The 19,042-nt window shown below is 41.3% G+C and overlaps 1 protein-coding gene across 1 annotated transcript in view; it reads right to left on the bottom strand.

Moving 5' to 3' along the window:
- KCTD8 (potassium channel tetramerization domain containing 8) overlaps nt 1–14,742 on the bottom strand; it is a 92,121-nt gene extending 77,379 nt beyond the window's left edge. The window contains exon 1 of the mRNA XM_009101456.4: nt 13,899–14,742. Coding sequence (XP_009099704.2) covers nt 13,899–14,742 — 844 coding nt within the window. The remainder of the gene's footprint in view (nt 1–13,898) is intronic.
- Between the last annotated feature and the right edge of the window lie 4,300 nt (nt 14,743–19,042).

Genomic DNA, 19,042 nt, shown 5'->3' with positions numbered 1-19,042 from the left:
TGGACCAGCTTTGTACAGATGAAGTTAAGTACACATGACATGAACCAATGGAGCATAGATTGGATAAAATTACAAAAGTTGCAGAGCCCTCATAAAGACCAGTGATTATAAACACCTTTCTATTATTTAGCATTTCTACAACTTGTTGTAATCTCTATATTACGGCCGTTATGATCCAGAATGTTAAACACTTGATTAACACTGTTGCCAACGTCTTTCCAGAACTGCAGGAATAGAGTTTGATGTATTGCTGGTACAGATATTCTGTACCATCCTGAACAAAACCCTCTCTAGAATACAAGCTACATCAATGACTGAAAGTTCACACCACACAAGCCAAAGGGTTTTGTTCACCGTGCCACTTGAGTTTTGATTTATATTTAATGTGGACACAGAGGGACAGACCAGCTGACACCATCAGGACATCCAGATGTTCTCTAAGTGGATGTAGGTGAGCTCATAACAAGGCTATCTGGACCAATCTGCCCAATCCCTCCATTGCAATAAACAGTGATGGAAATACACTATGCCTTAACAACATGTGCCCCACCTAAAGAATAACTTTGGAGAAGAAAACATATTACTAGGCATAACTGACACAATTTCATTGCTACTGAGTGTTTTGACAACCTGCAATTGACACAAGAACTTACTTAAGATCTTCTTATTATGCTGCTTCCCTATGATCATGTATCTATATTTAACTACTAGGTGTCAGTCAAAGCAAACAATATTTCTGTTTTAGTTTGTTGTCATAAGGGAATTTTTAAAAGCACTTCAGCTAAATCACTTCAGCAATCTTTTCAGTAATGTGGGGAAAGCAAGAGGAATATCCAACACTTTTTTTTTTATAATCCCAGTTACTAGCACCTCATGTTCTATTCTCACATTAAAATTTCAAGAAGGAAAAAATGTAAACTGTTGAAACACCCTAATAATTAACTACTTTGTATTTATGATATGCTTCCATTATGCAGTGTTTTGCTAACAAGTAACTCCATATTGTTCATATTTCCTTTAGCATTATTTTTTTAATAGTAAAAAAGGCTACCAAAATAATCCTCTTCAACATTTTTGCAGTTGCTGCATAAATTGATTTAAGCTATGCTAGGGGAAAAATATAGAAGCTGAAAATCAGCAGCTAAAAAAATACGCCACAATAAAGGAACTAAACACTGATTAAAACCATCAAAATGGAGAGAAACCCAAAGAAATCCAAGGCAGTCTGTCACCTTTATGAGAGACAGCACCAGGATCTCTCTAAAGATTGACAATAAAAATTATTTTAAACAGTGGCGATTTTCTAAATTTGTGACAGTCCTTTCTTCAAGCAACATGTGATCAACAACTACTTATTGCTGTCCAAGAAGTGGTTTGATTACTCTTTCAGATACTCTCTTAACTGTGGCATATTTAAAAATTCTATGGATTTGAACTTGGGCCAGAAAGTCCTACAAGAAACTTTATCCTGAAGCAATTGTTTCCATTCTGATAGGACACAGTGATGTAAGTAAAAAGACAACATAAAGCTAAAGCTTTGAAGTTTTTGACTTTAAGAATAATCAGAATTTATAGCTTTCTAGCATCTACTTAATTTACCTGCAGCAGTTCACTACCCCTTTCCTGAGAAGTGTTTTCAAATAGCCAATGTCAATGTAAATCACATGAGAGAAGAGACCCAGAAGATAGCTTAGGAGCAGTCCAACCTCCTGCTCAAAAGCGTGGTCGGTTATAAGGCTGGATCAGGGAAGCAGGGCTTGATCCAGCCAAGTCCTGAAAGCCTCAAAGGACACACAACACGCACAGCATCACTGCACAGACTGTTCCAACACCCCCTTAATGGAGGAAATGTTTTGCCTTTCATCAAGGAACTTTTAAGTCTATTAGGAAGCTTGAAGGCTGAGTTTTATGAGCCTATCATATGTAACTTTTAGTACTCTTAGTTTCCTGATCCACAGTCTAAAACCATATACCTTTTTGAACTGAAATTATGGCAACATGCTCTGGACCAGCAGTAATTGTCTATTAATTTGCAGTAGTCTTGCTACATGACTGCTTGATAATAGCTTTTACTAGCCTTGCTTTCACTGTTACAAACTGACCCAATTGAGCAAATTAATGAATGAGAGCTAACCACTGCTAGAAAGCAAGGTGAATTTTGATACAATGTCAATTTCTGGATTGCTAAACCTATGATAAAACCACAGGATAAGGAAGGAAAGAAATAAGAGTGGTTTCTTGCAAGTCACAGAGGTGATAAGAAAAACTAAATTTTCCAAACCAGCAGTCTAAATTCAAATTTTTCTGTCCCTGCTGCTTGCCTGGTGCTCAAAGTGTAGATGGAAATTTTCACTGAACTTGACTGGATTTTCTGAAAATACATTCAAGATTGAAAGCATTGATTTGGAGGTCAATTTTAGTCTCATATTATTCTCAAATGGGATTTACATGGTTCATTAAAAAGGTTAACTATTTTTGCTAGAAATCTCACTATGATGACAGAGGATAATCCTGATTTAAAAATCACATATTTAAATATTTTTAAAAAATAAAGAATGTCTTCTCAATGTTCAGAATATATTTTTTGTGTTCAGAAAATGCAGCTAAACAACCACTCCAGGTTCCTCTTTACCTTTATGCATCACGTGTGACAATACAAAACTCTTCCATCCATCATTAATATTAATTATAAAGGAAAAAATGTTGCCATAGTCTAAAAGGCAAATTTTTCCATTTATTTTATTTCAGGTTACTTATTGTTTATAACAACTGCTTTTGTCCCTCCATACTTCGCAGACAAATAATGAATATTTAGATTAACTATATTAATTCTGAGGTTACTATTGAATTTAAGCTGCTTCAGCAGCAAGGTTGCAGGAACACAAACAGGGTGCCATAACTCTGCATAAATATTAGTTAGATGCAACTTTGACAAAGAACCCTTTGGTTTTCATGTATAAAAATAACTCAAGGAGTTATTTCTGAGGTATTTTGTGCTATAAGAAGTTTTTTATTTGCAGAATGCCCCACCCTGACTCATTGCTCTGGCACTGAAGCACACCTGTGACTATGGTGCCTGGCCAGAGCTCATTGGAAGATGCAGGTTTTGACTTCTTTGCTGGTATTCAAAGAGGGCAGACATGGGAAATATATATAAATAATATAAAAAAAAAAAATATATATATATACACAGCCATGGGACCCCCCCAGGGCTGTACTAGCCCTGACAGACCCACTGGGTATCCCCAGCCTGGCCAGGACCCATTCCAGCTGTCCCTCCTTGGGATGGCAGAGCCCAAGGCAGCAGCACAGACACCCTCCAGCTCCCCAGGGCCTTACACCCACCTTGCTCAGGGCACCCAAAAGCACCACGAGCCCCACACACGCTTTTGGCAAGGGTGAGCAATGCTCAGCCTTGCTCCTAAGCCCGTCAGACCCCTCCAAGCAGAAAAGCAAAACCATCTTCTGAAGCCATGGACTTGCACAGGCCGTGCAGTTTTTATTCATGGCATCCCCAGAAATGGGATTTAGGAAGGAAGCACTGCCAGGAGACAGTAGCTGGGGAACTGATTAGACAGAGAGCATTTAACCTAATCTCCTCTGCCACGAGCACATTCTGCTTCCTGCAATTAAATGTGATCACAGATGCAATTATTTAGGGGCTTAATTCCACAAATTTAGACACCAAACTACTCCAGCTACAGGTGGAAAAAATAAATACTGAAAGTAGAGGAATAAAAATTTGATTATTATGACTGGAGGCTGAACTAGTAGGCAGCTAAAAGTCACATGAAGATATAAATTTAGCAGGTTATGAGGTAAAACTTCAAAAATTCCAATAATCTTCAAGTATCTAAATAACAAACAGTTCTGAAAAGTTTTTCCCTTCTATCCTAAAGAATTACAGGGTTGTTTTGAAGCCAAAGGATGTCATTATCTGCTACTCCATATGTTTTAGGGGGAACAAAACCACACAGACTGTGTCTGTCTATAAGATTTAGAGAGGTTATATTCACTTCCTGTATTCCCAGAAACAAACTGACAGTGTGAAGATGAGAAATTTATATTTGCAAGCTACAACAATATTAAGACAGGTAAAAAAGCACAGCTTTCTGAGAGATTAGTAACAGAAAATTGAAATCTATGGGTCCTGGGAAAGTAAAAATTCCAAGCAGGATTGCTAATTACAGTGGTCTTAGCTCCGTTCCCTAAAGAGTTTTGTTTTACTTTTTAAATATCAAAAGGTTTAATTACACAAAGTTCTTTTCCAAAGATGGGGTACCTCAATGGTCAGTCAAGCAGAAAGGCAGGTGTGGGATTTGATGCCAAAATTTTGAAATTAAAAAAGGACAGAAACAACTTTGCTTGGACAACAGTCCCATTCTATCTTGCATCATGAATAGCCAAATTATTTTGTTCTTTCTTTTTTTCCCCCTGAAGTCCATGTAGCTTCAGCAATATTGATCAGCATTTGTATAAAGCTGTATAATGGTATTTTAAGGACAGAAGGAGTGATATTTATATTACAATACACTGGAAAGAGGCAAAAATAGATGGAAAGGCAAGAGTAGCCATGCCTCTGCTTTGTTTCAGAACTGCTCAAAAGCCACAGTATGCATTAACAACAGAAATAGTAAGAGCTGTCTGAAAAGAACAATACTGGTGAGTGACTGCCTATAAAAGGGTGACTGTGAGAAGAAAGGGAAAGAAAATGTGTTTACTAAGAAAAGCTAGCAAAAAGTATTGTTTAGTTTTAATCTTTCTCTGCTGTATTATCTACACATTACACTAATTAAATTGTTGGCACTCAATTTTACTGATTTATTTTATCTGCCTTCTAGCCCTTCTGGAGTCGATTTTCATATTACTTTGTATTCATGAGTTCCAATGAGAATGAAAAAGCTTGGATTAAGAACCAGAGTGTTAGAGAATAGTTCTGTATACACAAACTGGACATTTGTCATTGCTCTCATAGTTTTGCAGGTATGGTGGTTTTAGTGATGATTTGAGTAACAAAAAGAGGTGGAATCTCATTTAATTAAACTGTTAGTAAGACGTTATGAAATTAACCCTTTCACAGAAAAAATATTTATATAATCATGAATATATGCAATACTGGGTCTTTTTGCTCCTATCAATAAATAAAGAGTTTAACAGATCCCTGTGACATATATAAAATATTCACTAATACAAAGCTTTTAGAATGATAGTACACTTCCAATAACTTCTGTGGAATACACTGACATAGTTGTAATCATTGAAAGAACCTCTGAACATCTACATTCAATAAAACATAGAAGAATTTCACCACTAACTTAAGTTGCAGGAGAATGTTTACAACAGAATGTGACAAGAGTCCCTGAGCACTAGGACTTCTCTCTTTGGGAATATTTGTTAATACTACTAAAGGGTAAAACCCAGCAGGCATGAAAGACAAAAGATACAAATGAATCTGAAGGTTATTGTTGTTCGCTCATGCAAAAAATAAAATACACTGACTTAGTTTTTGAATAATATTTTTTTGATAATGCAAAGAGAACATCTCTATAATTATTTAACACAACTGAACATATGCTAGGCAAAGACTTGGAATCCTTACTTTCATTTATGAAAAAAACCCAATTATGTTGATTTTTCCCCTCAGTTTCCCAGCAGTTTCTTCTACCCCTGAAGAGGTGTGCAGAATACCTATTTTAGAGCACTGGTTGCCATGAGCACTTGTAACTGAATTGTTGTCTCTGCATTGAGTTTTTCACAGAATTTTTTTTAAAAGTGTTGTAGCATTCCCTTCAAAAGGAAGCACTATTGTTTTTTATTCTATAAGCTACTCTAGTTTTCTTTTTTTTGCTAAGTGCATGTCGTTGGGACAGAAACAGGTGAGGCACAGGGTACATGGCTGGAGCAGAACAAAGCCAGCCCAGAGGCAGTGGCAGTCCCCAGAGGCTGCAGCCCCTGTCTGTGCACCTCCTGCTCAGAGCCTCTGCCACAGGGTTCAGGCGTGTTAGGAACAATGAGAAAGGGCACAACTACATTTTGACCCAGCTGCTCTCAGCTGCAAGATATTGATGAAGGAATCATTGCACCAGCTGTAACTCAGAGCAGCCTTCACACTGCTTAAGGCCAGGCAGACCCACAAGGAATGGGCAAACACACTCCAGATCCCTGAAGGCACAGCTCCTCTTTTGAGCAGCCCTGGGAGAGACAACATACAAGTAACCTCACAAAGAAACAGTATAATATAAAGGTTTTTAAAGCATTGTGTTCATCTTGTTGCTAGAATCATGAAGCTCATTAACACCACTGTGATTTTTACTGGTGAAGTCCCCAAAATATTTAGAGCTGCGATGATATGAAGGGAGTTGCACCTTGCAGCAAGATGCACCCTTTAGTTTGTCTTCTGAAGCTACACTGTCAAAATGCATAAAACATGGTAAGTTTAGCCACCACAATCTTATAAAATGCAACCAAAATGGAATGGCACCAGTTTCTAAAGTTGCCATAAAAATTACAAATCATCACTGCCTAACTCTCGACAGGATTTTGTGTATTAGAAACAGCTACAAAACCAAGTTACCACTCGTGTAGTTTGAATTTCACCTTTTTGTGAGGGACTAGCACAAGGCTATTTGTTGCTTCAGTCCCAGTGAAGTTGCAATTTTGAATGGAACTTGATCATTCTCAGTTTCACACACTGTTGGTCCTTATATATATATATGATTAGTTCTATTTAGGTCAAAGAAAAAAAACAAAAATGAATTAATTCTCTTAATATTCCTGAATTTATATGAAGTAAAAGCTAAATGTGCAATTACTGGCTTAAAAATAAAAAAAAAATTAAAATACAAAGCATTTAAATGAAAGTACTCAAATTCTGCTGAGAATCATATTTTACACATAGGACTTTTTTCTCCTAACGTTTATTCAATATATGAATTTTAAGGAGAGTATAAATTACTTCTTCTGAAAAAGAACATCCAGTTTGATCGAGCTGGAGTGAACAACCTCCACAGGAAATCCATCATGAAGCATTTGATTTGCTAAAGCAAAATGGAATTTGCCTAGTAATTTTTTTAAGGATTTTCCACTGGACTTCCAGTGGCTTGGTTTATAAAAGAGCCATGATTTAAGTGGCATTGGTACTCCACATGCTTCAGGAAAAAGAGCATGTCTTATAAGGAAAAGTGAAACAAAATCATCCTTGGATATAAAAATAACATCAGTTTGTTAGGTTAGGATCTCAGCTGGTATAGTGCCTTCAACTTTTTTCAATCACAGTCAAATAACTACCAACAAAATAAGCAGTCTGTAGTGTGAAAAAGCCCTGCTAACACAACCATGGCCAGTTTAACTCTGTTACAGACTTCTTACAGTAAAGTACTCCAAAAGAGAGAAAGAAAATCTGAAGAAAAATCTGGGAGCAAACGCAGAACAGGGCTGCACCATTGGCCTCTCCTGCAGCGTGTGACACCCAGGAACTGCTGAGACAATGCAGGACAATGCTGAGCTGGCTGCAAGCTCCACCAAGCACCACACCTGCCTTGAGCTGCTCAGGACCCCAGCAGGGTGAGATGGATGCACACCACGCTGTGCACTTTCCTTCCTGACCCATCTGGGTGCTCTGAGCTCATCCTTACCCTGGTAACACACCAGAACACGAGCAATTGCCTCTGGCCACTTTGCCCAGGCCATGCTGGTGCTCAGCTGGACCAAGAAAAGAACCACTCCTGATACCCTTCCCTCCTCACAGGCACAGGATCTTTTGACCTCTGAGAGAGCTGCCTGAGCAGCTTTTAATTTCTGGAGACCTGTGTGTGGAACTATGGCAAGAAAGGGGATAATCACTGAACAACCTCGTGGTGCAAATCTCAGTGAATTTTGGTTTGGTACACAAATTCTCACCACAGTGTAACAAATGTGGTATTTGCAGCAAAGGAGAAGGCCAGCCATAGTGAAATACCAGCCACATCATACTGAGAAAGCAAACATTGCAAAATATATTTCATTAGCAGCAATGTTTTAATTTTAAAAAATCTGCCTGGAATATTAAAATAAAGCTTTTGTATGCATAACTTCTGTGCTCGAACAGTAGATAACTAGAATTTTGTGTTGATGCTAAAGAAAAAATAAAATAAGATTTGCTCATCTTACTGTGAAAAAATAAACATTTCCCAGCAACTACTGTCATAAATCCTTGGAAATCTATGAAATGATCTGACACCAAGAAGTGGCTCTCCTGAAAAATATTACAGATCCAGCAAAGTCAGCTTTTCTAACACTGTCACTTTTCCCAGTAATCCCAAGAAATACCAGTCTGGGTTAATATCAAAACCAGTGTATTTCCATTTCCTGACATCAGAAATAACAGCTGCTTCCATCAATTCTTGCTCATTTTTTATCTAGCACTGATCCTGGTATATAATTCCAGGATAGTGGGTTTTCTTAGTTAATCTCTAATTCTATTTTTTAAATACCACACAACATTTTCAACACTCAGCTCAAAATATTTAAAAGGCTCCACAATACTTAAAATACGATTTTACTGTAGTAAGACCAGAAACTGGAGACAATAGATAGAATGTGATCACAAATCATTGTATTGAGTTATGCATATTTTGAAAGAAGTGTAAAAAAAAAAAATCAAGAGGTTCCTGGTATAGTTTTACACTGCAGCAGTGTCTTTATATCAGCTGTAGAGGAATGCAGGCTATTTTAATTTTTTATTAGAAAGTCAAATCTCTTCAAAGTTCTTTTTAATCTCATACTTTAAAATAATTCTGAGATAAAGTCTATTGGTTGAAATGATGACTAACATCAGAATACCAGTTTCAGTAGACTAGATTATCACACATCATATCAAGTGGCAGCATAAGAGTAATATTGTTATATTATTAATTATATGACTGCACACTTTGATTCATCCCTTTGCATTCAGAAACATATATTTTGGAAGAATGACAATAAGAAGCAGTCTATTATTTACTTAATTTTAAGCTGTATTAAAAGTTGAAATTATAAAACAGAACATCCTAAAGTTCTGCACCAGTTTTCCAAAGCCAAAGGACTGCCTACAAAATCTCTCTTTAAAGGGCTTTGCTCAACAGTCCTGTCAGAAACAACATTCTAGATCTTGAAACTGTTAGAAATCTGAAGCTTTTCTACACTGTGCTTGTGGTACTGATTTAATCCTCCACATCACCTCACCACACTAAAATTTGTACTCTAATCTTTGATACTCTGGTTCAGGTTCAAAGTAAATTGTCCCAATTTATCTCCACGTGTCACTGAGATGTAACTTCCTTGGTCTCCTTTTTCTCCTCAATGTCTTACATATATTTATTCCAGATTAAAAAACTCCACCAAAGATGCAGCAATGGATGGAGAAGAGCTTGACATGGTCACAGGAACTATATGCAGGGTGGCTCTCACACCACTCTGCCCTTGGAAGAGCAGCTTAGGGTTAGGTGCCAACCCACCAACACCTCACTACCCCAGTGGATGCTGAACTGGATTTGGCACTTACAACACCTCAGTGTATTTTACATGCAAACACAATCAGTGTCTGTTAGGTTTCATTGTTGTTGTTGGGTGGAGATTTTGCTGCTATGATTTTGTTGGAGTTTGGGTTGTTTTTTGGGTTTTTTTAATATAATATTGTCTCCTAAAAATTCATTTCCTCCAACTGCTTATTCCCCATCCGATTACAAAAATATTATCACTTGTTTATGACAATTTCCACAGCATCCAATGTAATCTGAAAGTGCTGTGACTGCAAGTGGAAAATAAGCACCATAAATCCATGCTAATGTCACCTGTTATAAAACAAAAACAAGAGAAAAGGAAAACAGAAACTGTCATATGTGAAACAGGAGTGTCAACACAGAAAGCATGTCAAAATTTTCAGGAAATATTACTGTATCCTTCTTATAATAAAGATGTCAGTTCAGCATAGTAAGCTTTCAGCTGAGCACAATACTCTCAACACCCCTAAGTCACATTGCAGAGCAGATGTTAAAAGCAAAATCCATTAGGACTAATTAGATTCTACAGAAGAAAAAAACTTGTAATAGCATGCACAGGCAATCTCGCATTACACAACAGTACTGAGAGATACTGTGAATCACAAAAAAATTCCCTCAAAAACATTAAACATGTAAATTTCACCCTTTTCTCACAAAGATGTACAATGACAGAAGACATGTTACAGTGCTTGCAGCCACAGGAAGAAGCAAGGTCTCCTGTCTCCAGTTAGAAGCAACTTCTGTGACGGCCATAACCTACTGTATGTCAACAGGTAATTAATTAATCTGTCATCCTCCATGGCAGTGTGAAACTAAGCAGCAGAAGACTTTGAGCATCCTTCCCAAATTGCATATGCATCTCATGTTACACTAACCTGACCCAAGTCATCCTCACATGTACTAAGGTGAGAGTGTTAATAGCATGGAGCCAAAAAAAACCAGTTTGTGGTATTTTCTGGCAGAGCCTTTTCACTACCATACTTCTTTAACTGACCTTTAAGAGACAGAGACAGGATTTGTAATGGACATCTGAACAGATCTATGAGCACTTTTCAGAACTGAGCCACCAAGGCACGGTACAGGCTAAATTCTGGCCATGTACTAACTGTGTAGACAAATGAATCTGTCATTGCATACATGATAGCTTAAACACCACTAGGGGCAAAGAACTTAATTTTTTTAATAGGATTTATACATACTAAGAAGGAAATCTGGTTTTGTGTTTGTCATGACACATTGCCAAGGGCTGGAGCATTATTTCCTGGTAAGCAGTGTCAAATAACCTCTGGTTCCTCAATCAGAATTAGTCTGCATCTATCCCTAGATATTGAGCAGTTCATAAATAAGTTTAATGCATATGCAGTATCCCAGGTGAATTTGATCTGCCAGAATGTTTTAGAATAGAAAGTAATTTCCATTTTTTAGAAAAGCGATAGATGATCATTTCAACTCAAAAGACCTACCAAAGTTTGAATGATCCTGGAGAGACCCAAAATATGTTTCACAAACCACAGATTAAACCTTTGTCTTTCTTTAGTAGCTCTTGGGTAGAAACTCATTCAGCCACTTATGGCCTCAGAAAACAGACAGAATGAATATATCCTGATGTACGTTTCCAATCACTTTGCTATCTACCATTACTAGGAAACAATTGTCCACAGTCCTCAGGAGAAATGGTGAAAAATAAGTTTACGTGTCTGCTATGGACTTACAGACCAACAAATAATACAGTTGCTGTTGGTTGCAGCTGCTCATGCTGTGAATAACAAATGCAGATGCAGGTACAGCTTTTCCAGTGGGACATAAAACTGCATTTCTTCTTCGCTAGCACCAAATTAAGTCTCAGGCACTGTCCAAAACTGGAATAGGCTCCCTAAAGTCTTTAGTCTTGATATTTTTTTGGCCTGTAAAACACAGTCCAGGGCTGGACAGGAGAGCTCTTGAAATCAGCAACTTCCCACCTAAAACTGCTTCCTCTTCAGGGTTCATGGGGACATTTGGCAAGGAATGAACTGAAAAGCAACTGCTCTTCTTCTTGTGTATTAAGCTCTGCTCATGAGCAAGGATGGAACGTGGCCCTGGCTAAGGCTGTTGGAGAGCTTAGAGCCAGCAGCTCTGATCCCTCTTGTCACTCTTGGTGCAGAGCACAAGGCTTCCAAGGCTCGCTCTCCCTTTGCTGGATTCTTGAGCAGCTGTCAGGCAAGGCAGCAGCACGCACACAACCCATCCAGGGCATTTTATAACTATTATCATAATAAAGTGTTGTTTTATCAACAGTCTCCATCAACTGGACATTTAGTCAGACTAAAAAAAAGACAACAAAAAAACTAAAGCATTTACTTCAGGCACTGTTTCACATGTTTCTCTTCCCATTTTGGTGATTTTCTTTAGTGTTGTTTCCATCTTGCTATATTTCAGAGAAATGTATCTGATCATAAAACAATGTATAAAGTCATCATAAAAAAAAGATTCTAAATGCATAACAAGCAACCAAAATTAAAATATGCCCAACACCTTTTCAGCCCATTTGTATCTGTGTCTTTTTTTTTGCATTCAAAAGTAAAACAAAACAAAACTCCCACCTGAAAAATTAAGCAAAACCATAAATTTTCAGTTAACTGTATCCATTTAAGTAACGAACCAACTATTTTACTTTTCACATCAGAAGCTTGAAGACTAAAAACCAAGACAAAAATCATGACATGCAACATCCAGTTCATCCCTGGCATGATTCCAAATAAATCAGTGGTATTACACTGGGGATTAATTTGGAACACTGATGTGAATTAGAGGACTGTTCTATACAGCAGCCTCATCGTGACATACACACAAAAAAATAAAAAAACCATTATGAGCATCACAAATGCTCATGAAAAAAATTATGCACCTACAAATCTATTTATAAGCAAACAGTACATACTATATCAGTGAAATTTTATTATTTAGAAAATAATTATGTCAAATTTTCTGAGAAAGAAGGTTTAATAATCATGTAAAATACTTGACAGAATCCCACCCAGGAGAATTTGAAGCTCCTCTAGAGCTCAGTTTTCACATATCCCATTGAAATACGACCAGTGATAGGTTATGCAATTAATCTTCAAAAACTGTTTTAATCCAGTTTCAAAGATTGATCTGAGTATTCAAGTCTGCTCAGCAAATGGAAGTCACCACCTATACAATATGGAGCAATATAAACTAATGAATTTCTCCTCCCAGTAGAAATCCATTCACATTTCCCTCCTTTATTAAATACCATGCCTAGGTCCAGTGTTGCAGGGCAAACAAGTTGCTTCTGTTCAGGTGCCTAACTAGTGGAGTTAGTCAGAGGCTGCATCTCCCACCTCACCACAGAGGCAGGCAGATGCTCTGCCAATTCATCCCTTCTTTGCTCAGGGAGCGTGAGACCACACAGAGGCAGAAGAAGAAAAAGTGAATGCAGACCACATCTCTCTCCTGCCGGCTCGCTCGACTCTCAAACACATCTGTAATGTTTAAGGCTGCCTCTGCCTTTCGAAGACAAATCTCTGCCAGGGGATGGTGTTCTCGATCCAGCTGCAGTTTCATGACCCGAACCCGCTGCTCAGGCAGTGCCCTACATAGCACTACATACTTTGCCAGATTGAAACTCATTCGTCATCGCTCGATTTTCCTATCTGCGAGTGACCCGAAACCTCTAAGGCTACCCACAGCCAACCAGCGGAGTGGCTTAGGAGCTAGCTATGGAGTGGTTAATTTCTCTTTTCCAATTTTCGTCCACCTTGGAGCCAGACTCTTTCTTGCTCCTAGGGAAGTTGGCTGTGCCCTGGCTGTCCCTTCCCTCACGGGGACCGTGCCCAGGCGCAGTGCGCTCACTTGAAGGAAACGCAGCGATAAAATATTAAAACCCTTCCTTGCTCGGGGATCTCTGCGTCGCCTCGCTGGCGGGAGCCCCGCAACGCTCCGCGCCGGAGCCGCGCCCGCACCGCGCCCCGCGCCAGCCCAGATGGGCAGGGACCCCCCCCACCCCGAGGTCGTAGCCCCCCGATCCGTAACCAGCGACCCTTCCCCCGGGACACCCCGACACGGAGGGGCTGCCTCTCGGCACCGAAAGGCGGGATCAGCCCAGGCTGCCCCACGGGGCGCGCGTGGGGAAATGCACCCACGCCGCGCTCCGGACGGGGCAATTTAGGCAGTCCTGTCCCGCCCCACAACGCACAAAATGGAATTTGAACTATGGCGGTGACAGAGCGGAGTGAGGGGAAAGGGGGCAGCCCCCATTTCTCTCCGGCTACATGTTGCTTTGGGACAGCGAGTGCTCTGGGGGTGCAGCTGTACTTTAGGAGCACCCGCCGGGTACGAGGGCGATGGGGACGACACCGGGGCGCCGGCAGCACTTACTGAAGAAGATGTACTCTGTGTAGCTGCTCCAGATCTTGTCGTCCCTGTACTGGTTGATGAAGGCGGCGGTGCCCGTGGAGTTGCAAGCCACCATGTGGAAGCCCGCCTCGGACAGCCGGTCGAAGGCTTGCTCCAGGTAGGTGAATTTGAGGTAGAAGCGGGAGGTGTACTTCTCGGGGGGCCGGTCGGGGTCACGGCTCTCGTTGAGGGTCTCTCCGAAGACCTCCTTGGCCAGGGCGATCCTACCGCACACCATGATGCGGGCGACGCGGCGGAACTTGGCGTCCGCCTGGTTGTCCCGCACCGTGGTGTAGGAGCCGCGGTAGCCCACGGTGAGGAAGCCCGAGCGCTTGTCCAGCGCCGCCCGCTGAAGCCGGTCGCTGCTGCCCTGCGAGTTGCTATCCTCCAGGTCGCTCTGGCAGCCCTCGTCGTTGAGAGAGCTCTGCTTGGTGACCTTGGGCGACAGCAGCTTCACCAGGTCGCCCAGCTGGAAATACTCGGCCTCCCGCAGGAGCCGTTCCTTCTCCGGGAAGTGCTCGGGCAGCGCCAGCTGCTTGTCCCGCAGGTAATCCAGCACGTACCTGAAGAGGAAGCCGTCGCGGTCGATGAAGAAGCGCGCCCGGCTGTCCCTGGGCAGCTGGCGGGCCGCCGCCGGGCCGCCCCGGCACGGGGAGAACATGGTGGCCAGCGTGCTGTCCGGGACGCTGAGCAGCGTGGAGTGCCTCGTCACGTACACCTGGCCCCCCACGTTCAGCTCCACCACCTCGGGGAACGGCGAGCCCGACGGCCCCGATACCATGTCGCTGATGGGCAGGATGCTGCCGCCCGCCTCCTTCAAAGCCATGGCTGCGAGCGGGCGGCCGCGAAGGAGGGTCTCCCTCCTAAAAAAGCCGGCCTCCCTCCACCCCTCCTTCCCTCCCCTCCCCTCCACCCACACCTCCCTTCCTCCTCCTCCTCCTCCTCCTCCTTCTCCTCCTCCTCCTCCTCCTTCTTCTTCTCCTCCTTCCCCCGCCGCCCGGCGCGCCCGGAAGCGCCTGGACGGAGCCGCTGCTCCGCCGCCCTCCGGCGCGGCAGCGGGCGGCAGGACCCCGGCCCGGGCGTCCCCTCTCTGCCCCGGCGGTGGGACAGCCTGGGCTGGTCTCTGGCCCGGCCCGGCGAGACCGGACCCGAGCGCCCCCCGGCCCTGGCTGCTCCGCCCGGCGGGGCGCGGGGCCCGCAGCCGCGCTGGCCTCGGGGCCGAGCGGCCGCCGGAGCCGGCTGCCACTTTGCCAAGCGCTGCCGCGCTGCCAGGCTCGGCCCAGGGAAGAGCCAAGCCCATACCGGGCTCCTCCCCTCGCTTCGGCTGGCTGGCTTGCTTCGAAATTAATTTTTTTCCCCCCCTTGAAAATCTCCCAGCCTCCCCCAAATGCCTCTGCCTGGCTTACACTGTCGCTCCGGTCGGCACTTGCAGTGCTAGAATGATGGTCATCCTTCCAAGAGTAGCATCCAGCAGCATGCATATGACAACATTTTTGCCCATCTTTCCTCTATCAGCATGCCTTTAATATGAGTGAAGAGGGCATTTAACAGAGGACACAAAAGAAACCAGCGTTCAGCTGTGCTCGTGGCACAAATCTAATGGGTCCTGATGGGACACAAATGCTGGTTTTGATATTTTGGGGATTCACTATAGCAAGGCATGCTAGATCTTGATTTTCAGAGACTCTAAGCATGCTGTCTAGATTGACGATGGAATTGGGGTGATTCAGAGCAGAAAAAAAGGTCAGCTGCCTTTAGGATCCAGATGACAGACATTGATTTGGAACACATTAGTGGTGTCTGCATTCTTGGCTGTGAAGCACCTCAATTTCTACTACATTTAAGCAGTTCAGAGTTTTTAATTTTTATCTGATTCTAATGAGAGCCACAGCTCACCTGCATCCAGATTTCTGATGCATGTATTTCCAGGCTGTGCTGCTGGAATATATTAGGGCCCAGATTTGTGCTCATGCATTGGCTGAGAGATGTACAATTGCATTTGCCAGTAAAAACCAAGGGCTAAACCTGACTATGTTTCTCTGACTACCAGTGCCAGGCCTAAGTGTGACTGTTAAACTGGGTGTTTCATACATGGGAACATTTTAGCTTTTTTTTTTTTTTTGTAATCCTTTAAATGATGAGGGTTAAACCATTAATTGTACCACATAGGCAGGAGCCCAACTTGTTCTTCATTTAAACAAGAGTGACTTCAGGACTGGAGGTAAAAGTCATCCATCAGCAGGTAGATAGCTGCAGTCTGTCACTTCCTCACTGGTGTGCTGTGATCAAGATGACCAGTCATCCAAAGCTTGGTCAGGGTCTTAAAACTAGTAGCACAGACTTGTCTGCTTTAATGCAGTAACATACACATCTACAGCACTTTGTCTGACCTGTCTTAGATATCTCTTTCAGGTTGGAAGGAATCTGTCCATGGTGATACCTTCCTCACTTCATTTGCTATAGACTAACCCTAAATCTGTGTTTAGAGGGAGCTCCTTTAGCTTTTACATGGCTAAATTGAGAAAAGACTCCTAGAAAAATAGATGTGTTGTGCTTCAAACATAATTTTGTGGAAGTTAGGGGGCATACAGACAAATGTGCATAAAAGATTTCAGGAAAGATTTCTGCAATGCCCCTTCTTAACCACTTAACCATTTACTGAAACCAATTAATAGCTTTGAAAAAATAAATAACTGTAAGAAACAAAGTAAAATTTTGTCCCTTTCCTTCTTTCTTTTGTTGGAAATGGTCTTAAAGGCCAGAAAAAAACAATTCAAATTGCTGGGCAAGAAAGAAGAACATCATTTTTCATTAACAATTTTTCCTGTATGTTTCTGTGGGTTTAATTCCTTGGGATATGAGAGGAGTCAGTTTTCATTGTCTTGTTCATTTCTGCAGGGGATACTGTTTCTCTTGGGGATTCAGATGAAATGTTTCTGCTGATTTCTAAGAGGACAGATTTCCTGTCCACTGTCTTCTGTGCAATATAGAATAATAGTTTGCCCACATCTAAGACAACTCACTCCAGAGCATTGCATGGCTGTGACACTGCAGCACCACACTTATGAGCAGCACTGAACTGTTCCTATGGTCAGAGTGGTGCCATTAGCAAGAGGGTAATGGCATTTGGTTTTCCCCTCCAGAAGCCTGCAGCTCCAGCAGAACTGCATCTTAAACATTCTCTCTGGTGACTTGTGTTTGCAAGGATGTGCTATGTAAGAATACGTTGTTCAACAAGGCAGAGTGAGATCACTTGCCACACAGAATTTAGCAGAGTTTGTCCGTTTGCATAGATGTCCTGCATAAAACAAATATTAATGTATTACTTACAGAAGTAAGAAGTTTCTTCTCAGGATTATCAGTGAAAGAAGGGACAATCTGTGCTACACTCTTTCTAGGCTCAACAGCTACTGTGACACTTGAAAAATCCGTACACCAAATGCCCATACTAAGGTCCTGTATGCTGTCTATTATTTGGTCAGCTCCCGGTTCCCTCTGTGAATGAGCATATGCTAGGCCCATCAATGTCTTTGTCTGAGTTGATGAAAATAGCCCATGTAAACTCCAAAGGTAATTTTTCATGAAACGGGACAGAGAGAACTTGTTTGTACTCTGTGGAGTAGGAGCCATCTACATTACGTATTGTAGCAGCATCCTGCACTGCTATTTGAGTGAAGTCTAAGGGCAGTGCAATGGAAAAAAAGTACATCTTTAAGTACATAAGTAAATATCCTTTAGCTTCTGACATGTAATGGTTTCTGATGCTTAAAGCAAAGAAGAAAAATGCAGGTGAAAATCTGTCATGGTCTGTTTCTTTATCTGTCAGGACTGTTTTGAGACTGGGCCAAGGAATTCATGTTAGTTGGAGATTCCCTTAGGTAGGCACTCTGGTGCAAGCAGCAGGCAGCAGCAACAACAATCCTTTTGGAAGTAGCCTGGAGGGGCACAGTCAGGATAAGTTCCTCAGATAAAAATATTTTCACTGCAGTCCTTCTTGCCCTGGAGTCAGTTGGTGTGCTGGTTTGACCAGTCTGCCTGATAAATCTCCACTAACCTGAGAGGACCCTGCTGAGAGAGGGGAAAAACAGAAAAGAGGGTCAGGAAGATCATCTGGACCACATCATGTCGATCAACCAGGTCATTCTAATGAAACATTCATGTAGATAAAAGTATGCATTTACTGCTGCTCAGACAGTTCTAAAATGGAAATTAGGATGTCAGGAATTAATACATTTACTTGCCTTACTGCTTAGCCAGGTTTTGAACTGATTTACACAGGTAAAGATAAATTTTTTACATATAAAAAATGCTACACTAATCTCTTGTGAAACTGTATTTGGTAAAATTGTTAAATAAAACAGTGTTTCTGAGAAAGAGAGAGGTGAAAGTGAGAGTTTTCTTCATGAGAGACTTGTTTTAAAGACACTCTTGAGTATGATTTTTAAAAAAATCATTCACTGATACAATACAAGGTGATTGGATAACATGAAATAAAGGATACATAACCATTTTTCAAATCAAATTGTAAAAAAAATAATCTTAGTTCTCTATGAAACTGAACTATCAAGTAAAGGGTAATGTGTAGTAAAAGAACAGATACTCCCTTAGAGAGGGAGAAATATAAAAAATTATTTAGTCCCAGCAAGGGAATGAATTAAGTGAAATTTTCTAGTAAGGAGAAAATTCTTCTGGTGGGCTCCTGGTGAAGTCAAAGGGACTTGGTCCTTTTTTCTGAGTTGCAGGATCAGGAAGGAAGAGTTCCTGCAAAACAAGTGCCAGATGATTACTCTGAGCAGGTCTGCAATAATTACAGAAATCACCTTATAAGATTTAAGATCATTATGTTGTCTTGCAAACAGTCATCAGCACAAAAAATGGTAATAAAATTGTAGGCAAGAGTGTGAAAAGCTGTGAGCAGAAGCATTTTCCAACACTGTTGTCTTCTGGCTCAGTAAGCCTATAAATCTTGGCCACTTTCACAATTCCTTCTTTTTTTTTGGTTGTCATTTTTGTCATTTTCACAGATATTAATATTTTCCTGTTATGGTCTTACTTGCTTGCCTGTTAGCAACAAAACATCATTCCAATGTACAGATTTTTCTAAAGACTTTGAGCTTGTCTGTTTT

Source organism: Serinus canaria, chromosome 4, assembly GCF_022539315.1.
Source record: "Serinus canaria isolate serCan28SL12 chromosome 4, serCan2020, whole genome shotgun sequence".
Classification (NCBI taxonomy): Eukaryota; Metazoa; Chordata; class Aves; order Passeriformes; family Fringillidae; genus Serinus; species Serinus canaria.
This window is presented reverse-complemented; position numbering and strand designations above follow the sequence as displayed.